Raw genomic sequence first — 18,305 nt, 5'->3', positions numbered from 1 at the left:
GGGGAGGGAAGGGAGAGAGTCTGCACTCACACAAGCATATGGTTTTTAACGTCACAGTTTGTTTTAATGCCGCGTGGCTTTGCCTCTTCCTGGCTGCGAGGGATATGTCACTCCTCAGTGTGCTAAAGAAAAGCACAACTCCATGTGTATATATAAATAAATACAAATATGTGAATAAAACTTCACTTGCTTTTTTGTTGTCTGTTTAAGCTGCATATATCATAAAATTAAATACTGTACTATAACATTTATTGACCTGATGAGATTTTTCCTCTTCTGTGTTCCGTCATTAAAAACAGCCCCCCTTTTATTGTGTGTGTCTTTGTTTTCCGAGCAGCTGGTCCTTACTCTGGCCTTGGAGAGATCGTCCACAGAGAGAGTGTTCCCATGCACACCTTCGCTCGCTATCTCTTTACCTCTCTCCTACCTCACGACGCCGAACTGGCGTACAAAATTGCACTGAGAGCCATGCGGTAGGTCTTAAGTGTGTGCGTTGACTTGTGTGTGTGTGTGTATGAGTGTGTGTTGATGTAATCATGTCAAAACCTTGTAAATCACATTTTTATTGATTTAGAATTGGGAGATTTAAATGCTGATTTTTGGATTAAGGAAATCTTCCCATGTTTGGACTAATGGTGCCTCTTAAAAACTTACAACGGAAAAAACTCGTAAACATAGGCTGGTTACTCACAAACATTTCTGTTTTTGGAAAGCAGGGACTAAAACATCAGACTTAATATAATCCTCTTACTGTAAAAATAAATACTCTGCATCACTTGTTTTGTTACTTTTGCAAATTCAGATTTCAGTGTTTATCTGCGTTAAAGTGGAGGATCACATTCAGATTCGTCCAGATTTTAACTCTGAAACTTGCAAAAAAAGGTTTGATATTATAACTTACTACAGACATCTTATGGGTGCTGGAAATCCTCGAGACACTTGAATTCTAATATGTTTTTTCAAGGTTTAAAAATTGCTTTGAGGCTGCTTGAAATTTAGGTTAAATGCCAAATCTAATTACAAACAGGTGGCACATTTTGAAACAAAAAACTTTGTGTTTTTCTTTAATTTGTTGCCCTTCTGTCGAATTACAGTAAAGCAAAATAACATCTTATTTAATGTGATGAAGAAGAGCAATAATCAATATACAGTATTTGCTGTATGTACAGTATATAAATAAGTAAGGAAGAAAAGAAAAGCTGAAAATACACCATGAAATGCTTGAATTTTACTTTGTAAAAGGTGTAGGAACAGTTAAATTAAAGTAACGAACCGAAACATTATAATATAACATGTAGTGCAAACTAGTGCATGCTCTCCCCAAATTTTGAAGTCTTCGAAGTAGCTGAGTCATGGTTAGAGGAGGATTTTACATTTACGTGTGTCCGTGTGTGTGTGTGTGTGTGTCCTGTTTGAGGGTCTTACTGTGCTTTTTCCATGTGATCTCTCTGTATTAAGCTCCTGTGTGTATCCATCTGTGGACAATGTGTACATGGGTATGTGTGTTAATCATTCTGTGCTGCTGTGTTTTGATGTTGTGACTAGTGGGAGCTGGATCAGTGAATATTAATTACATTAATGAGAGTGTAATTAGTGTGGCTGTAATGAGGAGGAAGCGCACACACACGCGCGGGGCCAACAGGGAGAGGGCAGAGTGGGAAAGATGTTTGTTGTGTTTCTACAAAGCTTCTCGCAGTCCATCGCTGTGAAACTGGCGAATGATTAGAGAATGAATGAGAAGTGATTATTTTCTGGCTTGTACTATCGTGTGTCACAGTCGGACAAACGGAGTACAAAAGGACAACAAACGCATCACTCACACATTCCTCCAGTTAACCAGCTAGGAATTGAAATAACGTGCTTACAAAACCAAAACAACATGGCTGGCTTCTCAGTGAGGGGCTGTGTGGTTTCAAGGTTGCACATCCAACCGCTGAGTGTCCCCTCCTTGCCTCTAAAAACCTGTCCCAAACCTGTTTTCCCTGAGTCAGCCACTCCCCTCCCTCCATCGCTACTTCCCTTCGCCGTCCCATTTTCTCCCCTCACCTCCTCCATCCTCACTCCTGTGGTGTGAAACCAGCGATTTAGAATAATATGGCCACTTATGGGTGCTCTTGGGAGCCAGGGGTGTCTACTCAGCACATAATGAATGTGTGTAATGTAGCGTAGTGTAATATGATAGCATATACCTCCCCGTTCCCACGGGATGGTGGACAGTTAAATATAGAGGAGGAGGTAAAGGAACCAGGGCTATTTTAATGGACCCATTATAACACTATCATTGATACAAGGAGAGAGAGAAAGTCTAGCTCTCTCTCTCATTTACACACACACACACACACACACACACTTTTCACTTTCCTATTGCTTATTTTATTCGTCTTCTCCTTAACAGTTGCTCTCAAACCAGCTTTTCTTTTTTTAATGTGAGGAAGTCAGTCGGCCTCCATACATAAGTATTTTATAGCCTGTGTATGTGTGTGTATGTGTGTGTAAATGCGCTGCGCATGAAGTTAATTTAAGCATACGAGAGCAGCATATGCTGTGAGATGTCTTGGCGTGAGTGGCCAACACTAAAACGGAGGAGCTGCCTACTGGTTCATGGGCTGCCCAGAAATTTGACTCAGAAGAAGAAGCTCGCTGCCGGAGACTCCGGAGACTGTCCTTATCGCAACTCTTTGGAAGCCAAGGAGACAAATCCCTGCCGCCTGTTATCATATGAGATTTCCATATGAGATACGAGTCTTCCAATGCTAATGAATCTAGATCCCCGCTGTAATCCACAACCTTTGATCCTCTGCATAATCCATAATCTTTGAATATACGGCGCCGTATGTATATCACAACTGCAGTCTGAGGATAAACTAATACAGTGACATACCAATAACACTCACAGGTAACTGAAATCCGTTTTTTCTTCAAGTTAGGCCAAGCTGTGGAGCCCCACATCGTTTGATACCCCTAGAAAATACAATGATTTGTTAACTTCATAATTTTATCATGCAAATGTTTATATTAAAAAGCCACACTTCAAATTAGGATGCAGAGAATCCATAGTTGCAGTAATGGAGGAAGTCTTTAGTAAGTAGCCATGCACTGTCAAAACACTCCAGGGCAATGCAAGGCAGCTTTATTTGTAATGCACATTTCATATGCTGGGGCAATTTAAAGTGCTTTATAGAGGAATACAAAAACAGTAAAGACAAAAGATTTACAATTAAAAAGCACAAAAGTACAGACAATGGACACAAAATGATAAAACCTTACAATACAGTTTAAATGAAGGCTATTTAAAAGCTAAGCTGAAAAGATAAGAGTAGGCAGCATAAAATAGAAAAGTTTTTAGCTTTGACTTAAAAGTTGTCAAGTCTAATATCATCTGGGAGATAATTCCAGGTCTGTTTTGCACGATAACAAAACGCTGGTTTGCCATGTTTTGTTCTAACTCTTCTCAAGTAAGTGCTGTATTAAGAATTTTAGTTATGAATTACATTACATTATATTACATGTTAGCAGCATTTTAGTGTTCTGGTCGGGGTGAAGCTATCTGCAACACATACTCTTGATTAGTGTTTAGTGTTAGTGTGGTTTATAAACTGATCATATGCTTTGTACACAGAGCCATAATCTGAACAGTAACTAATAGCTGTCAAATAAATGTAGTGGGTTAAAAAAAATACAATACTTCCCTCTGAAATGTGATGTAGTTTTGTGTGTTTTTTGTGGAAATCCTCAAGTAAAGTGCAAGTACCTCAAAATTGTCACTAAGTACTGAACATGAGGTAATAGTAATAAGATTGAAAACGGTGGAGAGATATTATCAACATCTCGTTTTTTTCTACTTGATCCTGCTGCATCATCACCATTGATACTCTGCTATACTAGAAAGTACTGTTGTGCAAGTGTGTGTAGCTAAATATCTTTGTACAGGTTGTACAGGTCCACGTTAAAATTCAGTCAAACCCTCTGTGCTCGTAAAAATCTGTTTTTGACAAACAACAAAACAACAAAAAAAACAAGATCAACTTTAAAATAATCCTCTTTTCCTAGATTACGGAGATGTTGATATTTCCCCTGACAGCTAACTCTCTGATTAGTACTTACTGTGTAGAAAACCATGCGTCACCAGAAGCAGACGGGGCACTTAAGGGGAGTGACTAAAACTAAAATGAGGGGTTACGTTTTGGATCACATATGACCTGATCCCTGCTGTCAGGCATTGTGAAGGTTTCCAACTTTGAGTGTGTGTATTTAGTGGAGGTCGTCCAGCGGATGTGACACTTAGCTGATAGATGTATGCTTGATGGATTATAAAAGTGAAGGGTGTTTACAGTCACAGGGGGGAAAGGAGCATGAGGTAGAGAGGTCAGTAGTCATGGTGATGCTGACCAGAACTCCTAAAGGGCCTCAGGATTTAGGTAAAAACTTAGCTGGACTGTTTTGTATCAACATCTCGGTCGTTTTCTCTTCCCTTTAATTTGTTTTGCATTCTCGTATATGTGTATGTGAATATGTTAATGCACTATTCAGTGTGTATGTGCTACTTACTATTACAGAAATGATCCACCAAATTCACTTAAAGGTCCCATATTATGCATTTTCAGGTTCATACTTATGACATACTTCGGTTTCTACTAGAACATGTTTACATGCTCGATAAAAAAAAACAAACATTACTTTTCTCTGAACATACCTGTTATTCACCCTCACCCAGTCTGCTCTGATTGGTCTGCGTTTCCAGGTCTTCGCATCTGTGGTACCTTCAGTGCAGCCCGGGAATAACTGTAACAGCACTTTCTACCTATATATAGTTTAGTTATGACATTACCACCGTACAGAAGTCCTGACAGTTATTCAAAGGCACCGTTTCTGAGTAAGGTCTGTGTTGATTACTCTGTGGAATGTGCATTTTTATACTTCCATGGTATTTCTGCATCTCGACCTGCTTTATAATTAGAAAAGGCTTGGTAAAATATTGGATTTCTAAACTAGAACCATGTTGTAGTTGTTCCTGAACATCTGATTGCTCAATGGTGTCCACGGATTATATGGTTTATATGGATTATATGGTATTTCTTATATGATAAATATTGCTGTGCCGCTTCCAGATGTGACAGGGTGCTACAGTGCCACAGGACCTGTTTGACATCAGAGCTGCCCCTCCCCCTCCCTCCCTCTCTCCCTCACTGCCTCACACAGCGATTGATTGCCTCATCCAGCTCACTGTTAGTGTTTTATACATCTATAATAGTACACATTTATACCCAGCTATGGCAGTGCTGTAAAGAAATATGAGTTTAATTTGATGTTTTAAGCACACTTGACATTGAGCTGAGAGTGTGTATAGTGTTATTGCATTGAGAAGATGATCATGTTTATAACCAGTGTGCACCGTTTTGCAGTATTTTTCAAGGTGCTTGAAAGGAACACATCCATAGCAGGGAATATACTGTACTTGTGCTGAGATTGAATGCTTCAGAGCGTTCCATTAGGGTTGTTTTTTTTTCGTTTATTTTTTTTTTAGCTTGTTTCTCATGGAACAATAGCCCTGTATGGATTTTCCTCCAAACATTTTGAGGAGGTTATTTTTCAGCAACCCAGGCCTCTCAAAGCTCCTATCCAATGGAGGCCTCTGGCTCTCTAGTGAAAACCAAACAAAGACAGGAATGTTGATGAGGCCTCCATCTTTACCCAGGGAACGTTTTTTGCCTTCGTACACCCCAGGAATCTTCCAGAAGGCCCCAGTGTGGTGGAAGCTTTTAGCAGCTCTTTAGATGTGTGTGAAATGAACCCGTCTGTTGCTAAGGCTTACAAACATCTCCATTTTACACCAAGTGTCAGTGTTCGCACTCACACGAATCTCGACTGGGTTTTTGCCACCTTCTTTCTCTCAGAGAGACGAACCCCGCTTGTGCCCTCTTGGGTAAAACCGGTAGAAGAAGAAGAAGCTGTTTTTGTACATGCCTTCACTCAGGTGGCAACAGTATCACATGCACTTTGCTCTGAAATTGAAACTGGCATTTAGCATCACATTGCTTTTACCGGGCTGCTTTGATGTGTTTTCAAAAGGGCAGGGGTGTGTGTGTGTGTGTGTGTGTGTGTGTGTGTGTGTGTGTGTGTGTGTGTGTGTGTGTGTGTGTGTGTGTGTGTGTGTGTGTGTGTGTGTGTGTGTGTGTGTGTGTGTGTGTGTGTGTGTGTGTGTGTGTGTGTGTGTGTGTGTGTGTGTGTGTGTGTGTGTGTGTGTGTGTGTGTGTGTGTGTGTGTGTGTGTGTGTGTGTGTGTGTGTGTGTGTGTGTGTGTGTGTGTGTGTGTGTGTCTCTGTTTTCATTCATGTGTGTCGGTATTTGTTTGATGTGTGTCCAGCCTTACGAGGCTGGAAGGTGAATTCCTTAATTTCCCCATGGACTCAATTAGCTTTGTGATTGGCTGAGAGAAGGCCAGGTTGTGCTGTCTTCTGAAGGAAAGAAGACCTTTGAAACTGAGGGAAGAGAAGTGAAGCAGAATAGGAGATGAGCTGGCCACAGTGGTAATGGTGGTGTTGCTTGTGGTGCTGGTGAAGACTTGGCCCTGTCAGTGTTATTATAATGAGAGAGAGAAACTAGTGAAGCCCCTTCATCCACTAGCAGGTGTTGCACGGCTCTGACTTCATTATGACCAATTAGAGTGAAGAAAATACTAATTATACCTTGGTTTCTAGGTGATTAAATACTAGGCTGGGAGTAAATTGCAGGGATAGGCTAACTTCAATCCCCCTGTGATCACTAAAGTCATTTTCATTTTGAAGTCACTTTCAGACCATCATAACGAAGACTTTTTCTGTCTGTACAGTACTTCTGTCTGTCTGATTTCACTGTGATTTTGATGATTTGTGGTCCTGTGGTGTCCCTCAGCCTCTCTCGGATTTTCTCTCTCTGCCACTTTCCTATCCGAACGCTATTCTCTTTCTGATGACTTATTTAATATAATAAGTATTCTAAAAACTTTTATATCATATATTTAATTTAAATAAATCAGTTTCTATAGAACAACATTTCTTAGATCTCATTTTCTGTCTGTTTCTCTGTCAGGTTGCCGGTGTTGGAGTCGACGGCATCGTCCGGTGACCTGTCACGACCCCACCACATTGTGTCCGTGGTGCCCAACCGCTACCCGCGCTGGTTCACCCTGAGCCACATAGAGTCTCAGCAGTGTGAGCTGGCCTCTACCATGCTCACTGCTGCCAAAGGTGCATAGATATATTCAGAAATACACACACAGGAGGAACAGACACAAACACATGTGGTACACAGAAAAAGCTGCCAACTCACTCTATGTTAGTGAAGACTCTTAGATAGTATTAGCAAAACACACACCTATAATCCGAGTCTAAAGCATTCCTGTGTTCGAATCCCTTCTAGGTGACAGTCGCAGGCTGGAGACAGTCCTGGAGTCCATCCAGAAAAATATTCACTCCTCGTCTCACATCTTCAAACTGGCACAAGATGCGTTCAAGATCGCCACTTTGATGGACAGCCTGCCTGACATCACACTTCTCAAAGTGTCTCTAGAGCTGGGACTGCAGGTACATAATTCCGTCCATGTTAATGCATGCGTACATCAGACCTAACTCATTTTAAGTTTTTTATAAGGTTCAGCAGAATCACTGTGGTCGTCTAGAGACAAATGATAACAAAAACCAAACAAATTTCCATAATGTCCCTTTATTGTGTGTGGTAATGATATTTTTAAGTTCCCGTTTCTCCTAGACACAGCTATGAAACTGAATACTATTTTATCATTTTTATACTGAGAAATCTGACAGCTTTTGAGAATTAAATCTACTCTACATGCCATAATGGTTCACTTGAGATCTGTTGGGTCCATGAAAGGACTTTATTCTGGTGTTCATGATACTTATAAAAAGTTGTGGTGGCATTATCGTCTTTGAATGTTAGGGAATGTTAAATCGTTCCTGTTAAATGACTTTATATTCCATGGCTGTTATAAGACCATGCAGCACGCTCATGACTCCCATTAGATGTCTACCATACCATTACAGATCCAACTATGTCTGCCCTTTAGCTTTCTGAAAATGTAAACATGTCTGGACGTTGGAAAAAGGGTTGAAGATGACTCAAAGTAAACATTACTATTTCCTGGCTTTACGGTTCACTTTTGTGCACCTCAGGTACACCTTGAGAGTTCATGTTGGATACCAGTGACAGTGTACTAAGTTGATTGTGTAATTGGATTTGACACAGAAATTGTAAAATATAAAGTTAAAATGAAATGAGTACATTGTTAGATAGTTCCTTGACAATTGTCAAGCAAACTAAGCTGATCTTTAACAGACTACAATCCTTGGAATGCTCCATATGTCCCATTATATAAGTATTTACTTTGAAGGTTTTCTTCAGGGTTTGTCATCCTCATAGGTCACATGTCTCCTTCACATGTCTCCTTCACCCCTTTACAAAATGCAAATGTGAAGTGAACCAGAAAGAAAGTTTGAGTATCTAGAGTCCCTGTTTAATAATTTGATGAAAATATAATACAACCTTACAGTTACAGTTCTTCAACCATACTGTTGAATAAAATATTTAAAATAGTCCTCAATATGAATCATAGAGATATTTTTCCTTGTGCAGTTTGTTCCAAGTAAGAGAGTTTATTGTTCCCCTTCAACTTCTTTTCCAACTTACAGGTGATGAGAATAACTCTGTCCACATTAAACTGGAGAAGGAGAGAGATGGTGCGCTGGTTAGTCACATGTGCCACTGAAGTGGGTAAGTAGATACTTAAATGTTTCTGTTTGATTGCCTCAAGATGTTCTTGATCTAATCACTTTCTCTTGATTCTGTCCCGTTTATTTGTGTCTGCTAGGTGTGTACGCATTGGACAGCATCATGCAGAGCTGGTTCACCCTCTTCACCCCAACAGAAGCCACCAGTATCGTGGCCACCACTGTCATGTCCAACAGCACCATCGTCCGCCTCCACCTGGACTGCCACCAGCAAGAGAACCTGGCTTCATCCGCCCGCACCCTCGCCCTGCAGTGTGCCATGAAGGACCCCCAGAACTGTGCCCTCTCTGCTCTTACACTCTGTGAAAAGGACCACATTGCCTTCGAGACAGCCTACCAGATTGTACTGGATGCGGCGGCGACAGGGATGAGCTACACACAGCTGTTCACTATAGCACGCTACATGGAACACCGCGGTTACCCGATGAGGGCTTATAAGCTGGCGACGTTAGCCATGGCTCATCTGAACCTCAGTTACAACCAGGACACACACCCCGCCATCAATGATGTGCTCTGGGCCTGTGCGCTCAGCCACTCACTGGGGAAGAACGAGCTAGCTGCAGTTATTCCCCTAGTGGTCAAGAGTGTGAAGTGCGCCACCGTGCTCTCTGACATTTTGCGGAGGTGCACGCTGACCACACCGGGCATGGTGTCTGCGCTACACAGCCGCAGGAACTCTGGGAAGCTGATGTCCCTGGACAAGGCGCCGCTCAGGCAGCTGCTGGACGCAACCATCGGGGCCTACATAAACACCACACACTCGCGGCTTACACACATCAGCCCGCGCCACTACAGCGAGTTCATCGAGTTCCTGGGCAAGGCCCGGGAGACTTTCATGATGGCTCACGACGGACACATTCAGTTCACCCAGTTCATAGACAACCTGAAACAGATTTACAAGGGCAAAAAGAAACTAATGATGCTGGTGAGGGAGAGGTTCGGCTGAGGGTGAGGCAGGGGGTCGCTGAAAGCTCTCCTCCCACTCTAGTACTTTTCTATTAACTTGAGTTTGCCTTTTGAACTTCTTTTGGACTTATACAATAGAGAAGTAAAAAGAGGGATGTGACTTGTAGAATGAAGCAAAAAGAGAAAGGAAAAGATGACAAAAAAATCAACAGAGCCACATGCGGTATTATTGTTCTTGCTGTTGTTATTGTTATAAACATTATTACTATTATTATTATTAATAATATTATTACTACTATGTGTACAGAAGTGTTTTTATTTTTCAGAAGAGAGGAAATTTGTCACGTTGTGAATGTTGTGTGTATTTCTCTACATGTGTGCAAGAGGAAAATGAAAAGTGAAATTGCTTTTTTTAAATTCTTTTTTTTTTATGATTTAAAGCATCTTTTCTCCCCCTTTTTCAGTGTATATTGAGTTATATGTTGTCAAGTGGCTGAAGCCCTTCTTCAATAGTGCTCATGTAAAACCATAAAAAAGAAGAAGGAAAAAAACTACGTCTCGGCATCCTCAAAGAGAAACTAAGGCTTTAAACTACACAGCACCTCCCTCTGTCCAGGCCCTCATCGGGGGGCGCTGGACAGCACTGCACAGCTTAGCTTAGCTCGGCCTGGCTCGGCTCGGCACAGCTTGGGCTAGCACTGACAGAAAGCCACCATCAGCATTTCTTTGGACACAGCAGTAGCAGCAGCAGCAACAGCACTTGAGCAGCCATTAGTTTTCTCTGTGTTCCAGGCATTAGCTTCATTACACACAACAATGCACTTAGCTAACTTGTGTTGTTGTTATTGTGGTAATCCTCCCCTCCTCCACAATGAGTACCTGTTTTAGAGGACAGTCTGCAGGCACTACGGTGATGGCACATTACACAAATAGAATGAGTATTATTGTTACATTAATGTAATGTGGTACAGCTGTGATTTTTAACAGCCCATGTTTGACTAAATAACCGTTATAATTGAAGTAGACACCCAGAGGGAGAAGACTACCTCATGATATGGTATTGAACCTGTTCCCTTTTTTTGGTTGTTCTCATGATATGCATCATCTATGATAGCTGACAGTTTTAATTAAACAGCAGAGTCACTAGTGAGACCAAGTTCATGAGGAGATGTGGAGTCAGATTCCTGGTGAGTGTTTCTGCGCACGGCCCTGCTGTACACCACTGCCCCAGCATCGGTACTTTACACCCCTAAAAATTGGCTCTAATGCGCCTCGTAGACGTGTCAGTATGTCAGTCCCCTCTCATCTCCAACAGCCATCATTGTACGGTATTTTCAGACTAGGCCAGTGTCATTTCCCTCTGTGCATGTGAATCATAGAAATTAGACTCTCTACTGTTAAAGTTCATTGTGTGGAACCTTCAGTAATTGTCAACCAGAACGTTCTCAGGGATTTCTCTACACAGGAAAAAGGCGGAACAAATAAACGACTGACTACAGGAAAAAGACAAAAACATGACACAACATGAGCGAGCATTTATTGTACTCTGTATATATGCCATAGTATATGTCTGAATATGGAGGATCTGAAAGTATATGTTAACTAATTTATACAGAGTATTCTATGTAATGTGAAATACTTGAAGCCGCTGTAGTTTGCTCTCTCTCTCGCTCTACTTCTCTCTTTTGTCTTCTCTGCTTTTCTCTTTTGTTGAAAATGGAACATATCAGAAGGACTAGACTGACCTTGTCGATGGCTTTTTGGACTCACAAGCCATCATGTGTTAATACTAAAGATGCTGGATCCTGTCAGAAATGCAGGTTGAGTCAGACTGGTAATGGCGGAGAAAAACATTGTTCATTCCTTCTGACTAAAGGGTAAAAAAAGGGGTGGAGGTAGACTACTTCAGGCTATTGGTCGATAAATGTTTGAAAACACAATACAGGACTCAATTATGCATGTAAGCTGTTGCACTAGCCTAGTTCTCTATAGGATCCTTTGGAGGAAAAAAAACTGTAATGTGCTTTATACAGGAGCTAATTGGAGATGAATCTGGTTAAAAATATTGTAGTATGTGTCCAGCCTTACATGCATCTAAGGACATCTCTTGGCTGAACTGATGTTGCATTAATATAACCCTTGTCAGAGTAACTTAATAGTTATGCAACTCAGAAAGACTCACATTGATAATTATGCACAAGTTCAATCTAGCTAAGATTAAAAAAAACAAGTCTCCTCAGTTCTCCCTTTCATTCACCGCAGAATTTCCAGTGTCTCCTAAGCAATGTTCAGCTGTCCTCTCATTACTTGCCTTTTTACCTTCTTTACATGTCTGATTTCTCATTTTTTCTGAGCATCTTTTTCTATCTTGTGTTCATTAAAGATAAAAGCAGCCTTTTCTCTTGCCTTGTCTTAACGCTTTAAAGTAACCAAACAGGAGATCTATCTAACAACCAAACGCGTTCTAAGAGGTGAGAGACAACCCACCTTGGTCCCAGCTTTAGTGTCCTTAATTAGTAAGTGAATGGCTGTGTAACTCATGCTTTAACAAAGCAATTCCTCACGTGTGTTTGGTGAAAAAATACGTTGTCCAGTGTCTCTTGTTCTCTTCAGAAACAATTTCCTCTGAGTCTTTCTAGCTGTTTTTTTTTTCTTTTTTTTGTTTGTTTATGTAGAAATCTTCTGCTCTCCCATTTTATTTATTACAATGACCCATGTATACATGCTTATGAAATTAAGATTTGATACACCGATATCAATTTATTTATGTAACTAAATCACTGTTTTATAATCTTGTTAATGAGTCAATAATTGATTTTTTTTTTTGTTTTAATAAAAGTTAGTTTTTTGAAATGTATATTCACGTACTCTGCTTTTTGTTTTGCACCCGACACTGGAAATATGTTTTTTTTTCTACAGCTGCACTTTTGTCTTAGAAACTGTGTCAAGGAGTGTTATTGGATGCGGCCTGTGAGCTTGAAGGCAAGAGTTGGTCGGCGTATCAGTGAGCGCCGATCAGTCAGGACCTCTCAGATCTCCATCAAACAACAGTGTCAGAAAAAGCCAGAGAGGGATCACTCTCACTGGCAGCAGCTTTCACGCTGTCATCTCAGACAAGCTGACGGGGAATATGAAATGTATCAATTGATATTCCCATGGTCTTTGTAGCTTCTGTCAGGCAGCCTGGCTCAGCCAACCACAATAACCTGTTTACATGCATCTAACACTGACAGTGGTGCCACAGGATAACTATATCAGTGTATGTAGTTTGTCAGGTGTGTGTGTTTGTATAGACATGTTTTTGTGCGTGCGCCGTCTTGTTTGCATGCCTGTGTGTGCCTGTCTTCTTGGGAGTGTGTCTGCGTGTGTTAAGGCCTTTAGGGAGTGAATGAGAACAGGTGGTAGCTCCAGACTACAGGAGCTCCTGACAGCAGTAAGGTCCCCAGACTCCCAGCCCCTCATTAAACATTGACACAAAAACACTGCAACTGTCTGTGTGTGAACAGTAATGAAGCGCAGACGGCTTTTCGGGTATACACACTGCAACTTAGCACAGCACGAACTCTCAGTCTGTGTGTGTGTGTGTGTGTGTGTGTGTGTGTGTGTGTGTGTGTGTGTGTGTGTGTGTGTGTGTGTGTGTGTGTGTGTGTGTGTGTGTGTGTGTGTGTGTGTGTGTGTGTGTGTGTGTGTGTGTGTGTGTGTGTGTGTGTGTGTGTGTGTGTGTGTGTGTGTGTGTGTGTGTGTGTGTGTGTGTGTGTGTGTGTGTGTGTGTGTGTGTGTGTGTGTGTGTGTGTGTGTGTGTGTGTGTGTGTGTGTGTGTGTGTGTGTGTGTGTGTGTGTGTGTGTGTGTGTGTGTGTGTATATATTACTGTGCGCACTGTCCATTGTCCATCTGTGTTCGCTCATTAATGAGGCACATTTGTCCATAGAGGTGTCCGCTTAGATATTGAGGAATTCGTCAGGTTTAGCAACAAAAGCACCCGTCTGCTGTCAGAGGCCAGACAGAACTGTCCATTTGTTATGTGATGGATGCCTGCCTGCCTGGGAGAAATACTGTGTGTGTGTGTGTGTGTGTGTGTGTGTGTGTGTGTGTGTGTGTGTGTGTGTGTGTGTGTGTGTGTGTGTGTGTGTGTGTGTGTGTGTGTGTGTGTGTGTGTGTGTGTGTGTGTGTGTGTGTGTGTGTGTGTGTGTGTGTGTGTGTGTGTGTGTGTGTGTGTGTGTGTGTGTGTGTGAGAGAGAGAGAGAGAGACCACTTCCTGTGTGTCTGACCTGTGCTCAGGTCCCTGCTCAGTTCCAGTTGGTAATGACTTCCCTCGGGTGTAGCACAGTACAGCAGCCTCCTCTGGTCTGTCTTACTGTATACTTCTAATGACATCATGATCACACACCGGCTCCTTTCATGCCAAAAGCCCTCTTCCTCACCATCACCATCAAAACTCCTATCTAAAGCATTCTCTCCCTCTCTTTCACCGTCTCTTTCTCTTTCACACACACACTTGTGCTGCCAGGGTTTCACAGTACATCAAGGCCTTGACATTTTCCTGTAGAGCTGTAGATCGGTTATTCTTCATGGTTTCACCTATTGAAAGCATGTTTTCAAGTCAAACTAAAAGCAAAATGTCTGAGTTTAAAATGTACTGTGTAAAATATATAGATTAGACAGATTATATTGGCAGATAAATGCTGCAAAGCAAAATCTAGTGTAGTTTACATTTGATCTTTAAATTAAAAGTCATAATCCAGACTCCTTTTATCCTCATTCCTCTTCAGGGGGCGCATGCGTGCAAGTGTGTGAGAGAGTTTATATGTTTGTGTGTGCTGGACACACACTGTTTTTTGTAACATTTCGTCTATGGATCTTACACTTTAAAATCTAGAGTGCGATAATTCTGGAAGAATTTCTTTCTTTTAATGATCTTCAATATTCATGAAACATGAAAACAAAGGACTCTCCAGGATAATACTGTGCGTTATGGCCATCAGATTTTATAGTTTCAAATTTGTTTCTGAGAAATCGTATTTTTTTAGTTCCATTTAAATCTCACCACTCCATATCTTACTCTGTGAATTGTTCACACAGCGCTCCCCATAAAAATTGTTTGAAATATGAAAATATATATATTTTACCTGTTATCCAGCAGCAGGCTGCTTCTTCAAAGGCAGTTTAGAAATCCCACAAATGTCTATACTTTTAACCTGGATTTTCAAAAGTATGTGTTGCTTTGTTCTTTTCTCTTCTTCTTAATGTTTTCTGCTGGAACACGTTAAGTCCGCTGTGCAGGCTGCAGATGTGGCCAGCAGTTTGTGATAATATTGGATTTGCCACAAACATTTTTTACGGGCATACAGTAGACATCTGTGGTTCATGAAAACCCTGCTGGTGTTGTGCATGGCTCTAAATACTGCAATACCTGCTATGAACTCAGCCTGAGCCACCACTGCTACGGAAAATAAACCAGAATCCAAGCTTTAGTAAGCAACTTCAAAACACTGCACCAACAAGAAAGAACTGCTCCTTTTGAAATTGCTGAATGTTCTCAGCGGCCATATAGCATAAGCTTTAGCGTTCACTCCAGATTAGTGAAACATCGCTTGCAACAATATTTTTGGCAATAAGTGATTGTATGTTTATTACACAAATGTTCTTACAGAGTTATTACTTGACGTTTCCCTGGAGGTTCCTCTACTGTATTGCTGCATTTTCCCTGTATGGTACAGCCCTGCTCAACTCGACTCAACTCACTTTTTTGGTGCCAGTGCTTTTCTGTTTTTATTTTCCAGTGTGGTTAATAACCCCTCAGCGTAGGCGGGACTCTCACCTGATCGCCATAGTACAATTGCTATGACATCATCTTCAATTCGACAGTCAATCGTTTCATCTGCAACCAAACAAATAAACGTGTAGTTTTGTGGGCTGTCGTTTTTTAAAATATGGGGTGAATTAATAAAAAAAATGTGGTTACTTTTGACGTTAGCTTGGCTATCTGTCTGTGAATATGCTTTGGACCCCAGAATTTATTGCCATTCCCTAATCGCCCGTCTGATTGAATTGAATTACAGGCTAAGCCCTACAATGGTCTTTTCAGTACTTGTGGAGTCGAACTGTCTAGGAAAAGCCCACAGCCTGAACATTTACAGTATCTAAGAGTGCAGTCTGTTCTTCTAACACTACCTCTTACTGCAAAAGGTCCAAGGCCTTTGTGGTGCATCTCGCTTGCTTGCTTGGTGCATAATTACAGGAGTACAAAAAAAGGATCATAGACATGGGTTCTTCAACACAGCCTGCAGCATCAGCCCGGCTACCATGGGGACTGCCTTCTTTTCCTCCTCTTTTTTACAGATAGCCGTTGGAGTTTGATCTTCTCTCTCCCCCTCCATCGGCCCCGAGGCGTCTGATTAAATGCTAATTAAAGCCGTTAGCGCTTCTATCACCGCTGGTAACTCCTCTCTCTCTGTCACAGAGATTAATGCCCCTCGTTCATCATCCCACCTCGCCCAGCCTGAGTACCTGCCCAGCTCGCAAAACCTGATCAAGTCATCAGCCCCAAAACCCCTCTCCGCTGCTCCCTCCCACCGCATGAAGATGGACGAGAGGTTTAAATTTTAATTTGAAAATTGCCCTCAATTACTTCTGCGGCGACCACTTGCTGGAGCTTCTCATGTGGTTGAGTGGAAAGGGGTTACAGCAGCGGGTCAGTGGCTGTGATGAGCGATAAGGGGACATTAATAAGAAAGGCAGAGGTTCATTTAAAAGCAGAAAGGACAGTGGGAGCAGCTTTCTCATTATTTAACTCCCCCAGCTTTATTTAAAGGACTTTATTTAAGGATACCAAGTTAATGTGTCCTCCAGGACAGACGGTTAAAGCGCCTGACAGAGTGAGAAAGTTACGGCCATAACTTACACCCTGAGCACACACTGTGGTGCCATGTTTTTTTTTTTTTACCTCTTTTGACATTCTCGCCATTTTCAGGCAGAGCCTTGGAGGCCCATAAAATGTTAGAACAAAGTTACGCACATCATTTAATTTTATTCTTTCACACTTTCTGGACCACAAATGTTTTATTGGTTCCAATATTGGTAATCATTCTAAGCTATTGGAAGGTATTGGGCTGTGTATAACAAGTTAGCCAAATGTCATTTGAACTACCACCAGGTCGGGGGAGCTGTCCCCTTAAATATGTAGCTACCCAGGGCCTCATTTGGTTTTTGTTTTATGCATATCATTTTTGCTGAATTGCACTCATGACTGTTGCACAATAAAGTATTTTCCTTGTTGTCCGTGCAGAAGCGCAGTATTAGAGGTTTCGTGTGTAGCTTTTTAAGGTCTTCTGGTGTGAATGTCAGCATCTTGATAGATAAGTTAGTTATTTTCCACCCACAGAGAGAAAACTGACTTTTTTCCATTTATCCCAGCACTGTGAGTACTTCCTATCCTGAGCAACAATCCTGAGCCAACAGTGCCGACATCCAATGATTTCCAAGGACAATTAACAAATATACAAAGATTTATGCACCTGCGACCGGAATGCTCCCACCCAAAAATACTTTCATGTAATTTCTCACTGTTATTGCCAACACTCCGCCGGATGCCTGTCCAAAGGCTCTAAATCTGTCTGCCTGTGTTTATAATGGTTCAATGTATGCTGAGAAATGGAGGAAAACCCCACTTGATTCCTCTTTTCCTCCACTATGTTTCATGGACATTAAACAGTAGTATGGTGATGACAAAAATGTAACAGACTTTGATTAGGACACAGTAGAGACTCAATTTGAGGTGAAAAGGACTTTTGTGTCAGCTTCCACGTTATTTTAGGTCTGCAGAATAGCAAGACAGAGCTTCAGATACCAGGTGACATTTAACAGTGAGTGCAGCATGGACCGAGGTTCTGGGGCTGCACTGCAGGAATAAACAACACCATAGTCAAGGTTAACAGGGTTCACAGGTAGAGACAGCTTTAACATTCCATCGCTGGTTGATTAAAAGCCTAAATGAGTAACAGCGTGATGTCCCCCACTCACTCCATCATCAAGTCTGCTTTTTTTCTTCTTTCCGGCAGCAGCAGGCACCGAGCGTCCGGCTAACGGGGAACAAAGAAGGGGGAAGAGAGACAGAGAGAAAGAGGGATGGAGCGACAGGAAGAGGAGAGAATGAGAGCATATATCAAGGCCGATTTCAGTGACATTTGTGCTCTCGGTGTGGAGAGCCACTATGAATATCAATATGAACCCATGGAGAGGAAACATGGTCTTTTTTTCTTCTCACTGGGCTATTCATGCACACAAGAAATCTATTCAAGTCAATGTAATGGCCAATCTCTGAGCCTTTGCATGGTTGTGTGAACAGTGCAGCCTCGGCTCTACATCTTCTCTCTCCCTCTCATGAGTGTGCCTGGGCTTGTATTAGTGAAAAACACTTTATGTCAAGTGCAACTGTGGCGAACACTACAATATGTAAATCAGATTGGATTAAACGCTTGCATGAGTAGAGCTCGACCGCACCAATCAGCCGACGTTTTTTTCAGTGTAATTTTTTGGTGTTTTCACACAGCTCTCCTCTCCTCTCCTCTCCTCTCCTCTCCTCTCCTCTCCTCTCCTCTCCTCTCCTTTTCCACTTCC

At 41.7% G+C, this 18,305-nt stretch overlaps 1 protein-coding gene across 1 annotated transcript in view; it reads left to right on the top strand.

The window, feature by feature from the left end:
• The window catches only part of LOC310946711 (zinc finger SWIM domain-containing protein 6-like), a 49,339-nt gene extending 36,933 nt beyond the window's left edge, over positions 1-12,406 (top strand). The window contains exons 10-14 of the mRNA XM_083913252.1: positions 338-473; positions 7,068-7,225; positions 7,398-7,561; positions 8,684-8,765; positions 8,863-12,406. Coding sequence (XP_083769378.1) covers positions 338-473; positions 7,068-7,225; positions 7,398-7,561; positions 8,684-8,765; positions 8,863-9,728 — 1,406 coding nt within the window. The 3' untranslated portion in view covers positions 9,729-12,406. The remainder of the gene's footprint in view (positions 1-337; positions 474-7,067; positions 7,226-7,397; positions 7,562-8,683; positions 8,766-8,862) is intronic.
• The last annotated feature ends 5,899 nt before the right edge of the window (positions 12,407-18,305 follow it).

The sequence above is a fragment of the Echiichthys vipera genome (assembly GCF_963691815.1).
Source record: "Echiichthys vipera genome assembly, chromosome: 4".
Lineage (NCBI taxonomy): Eukaryota > Metazoa > Chordata > Actinopteri > Perciformes > Trachinidae > Echiichthys > Echiichthys vipera.
This window is presented reverse-complemented; position numbering and strand designations above follow the sequence as displayed.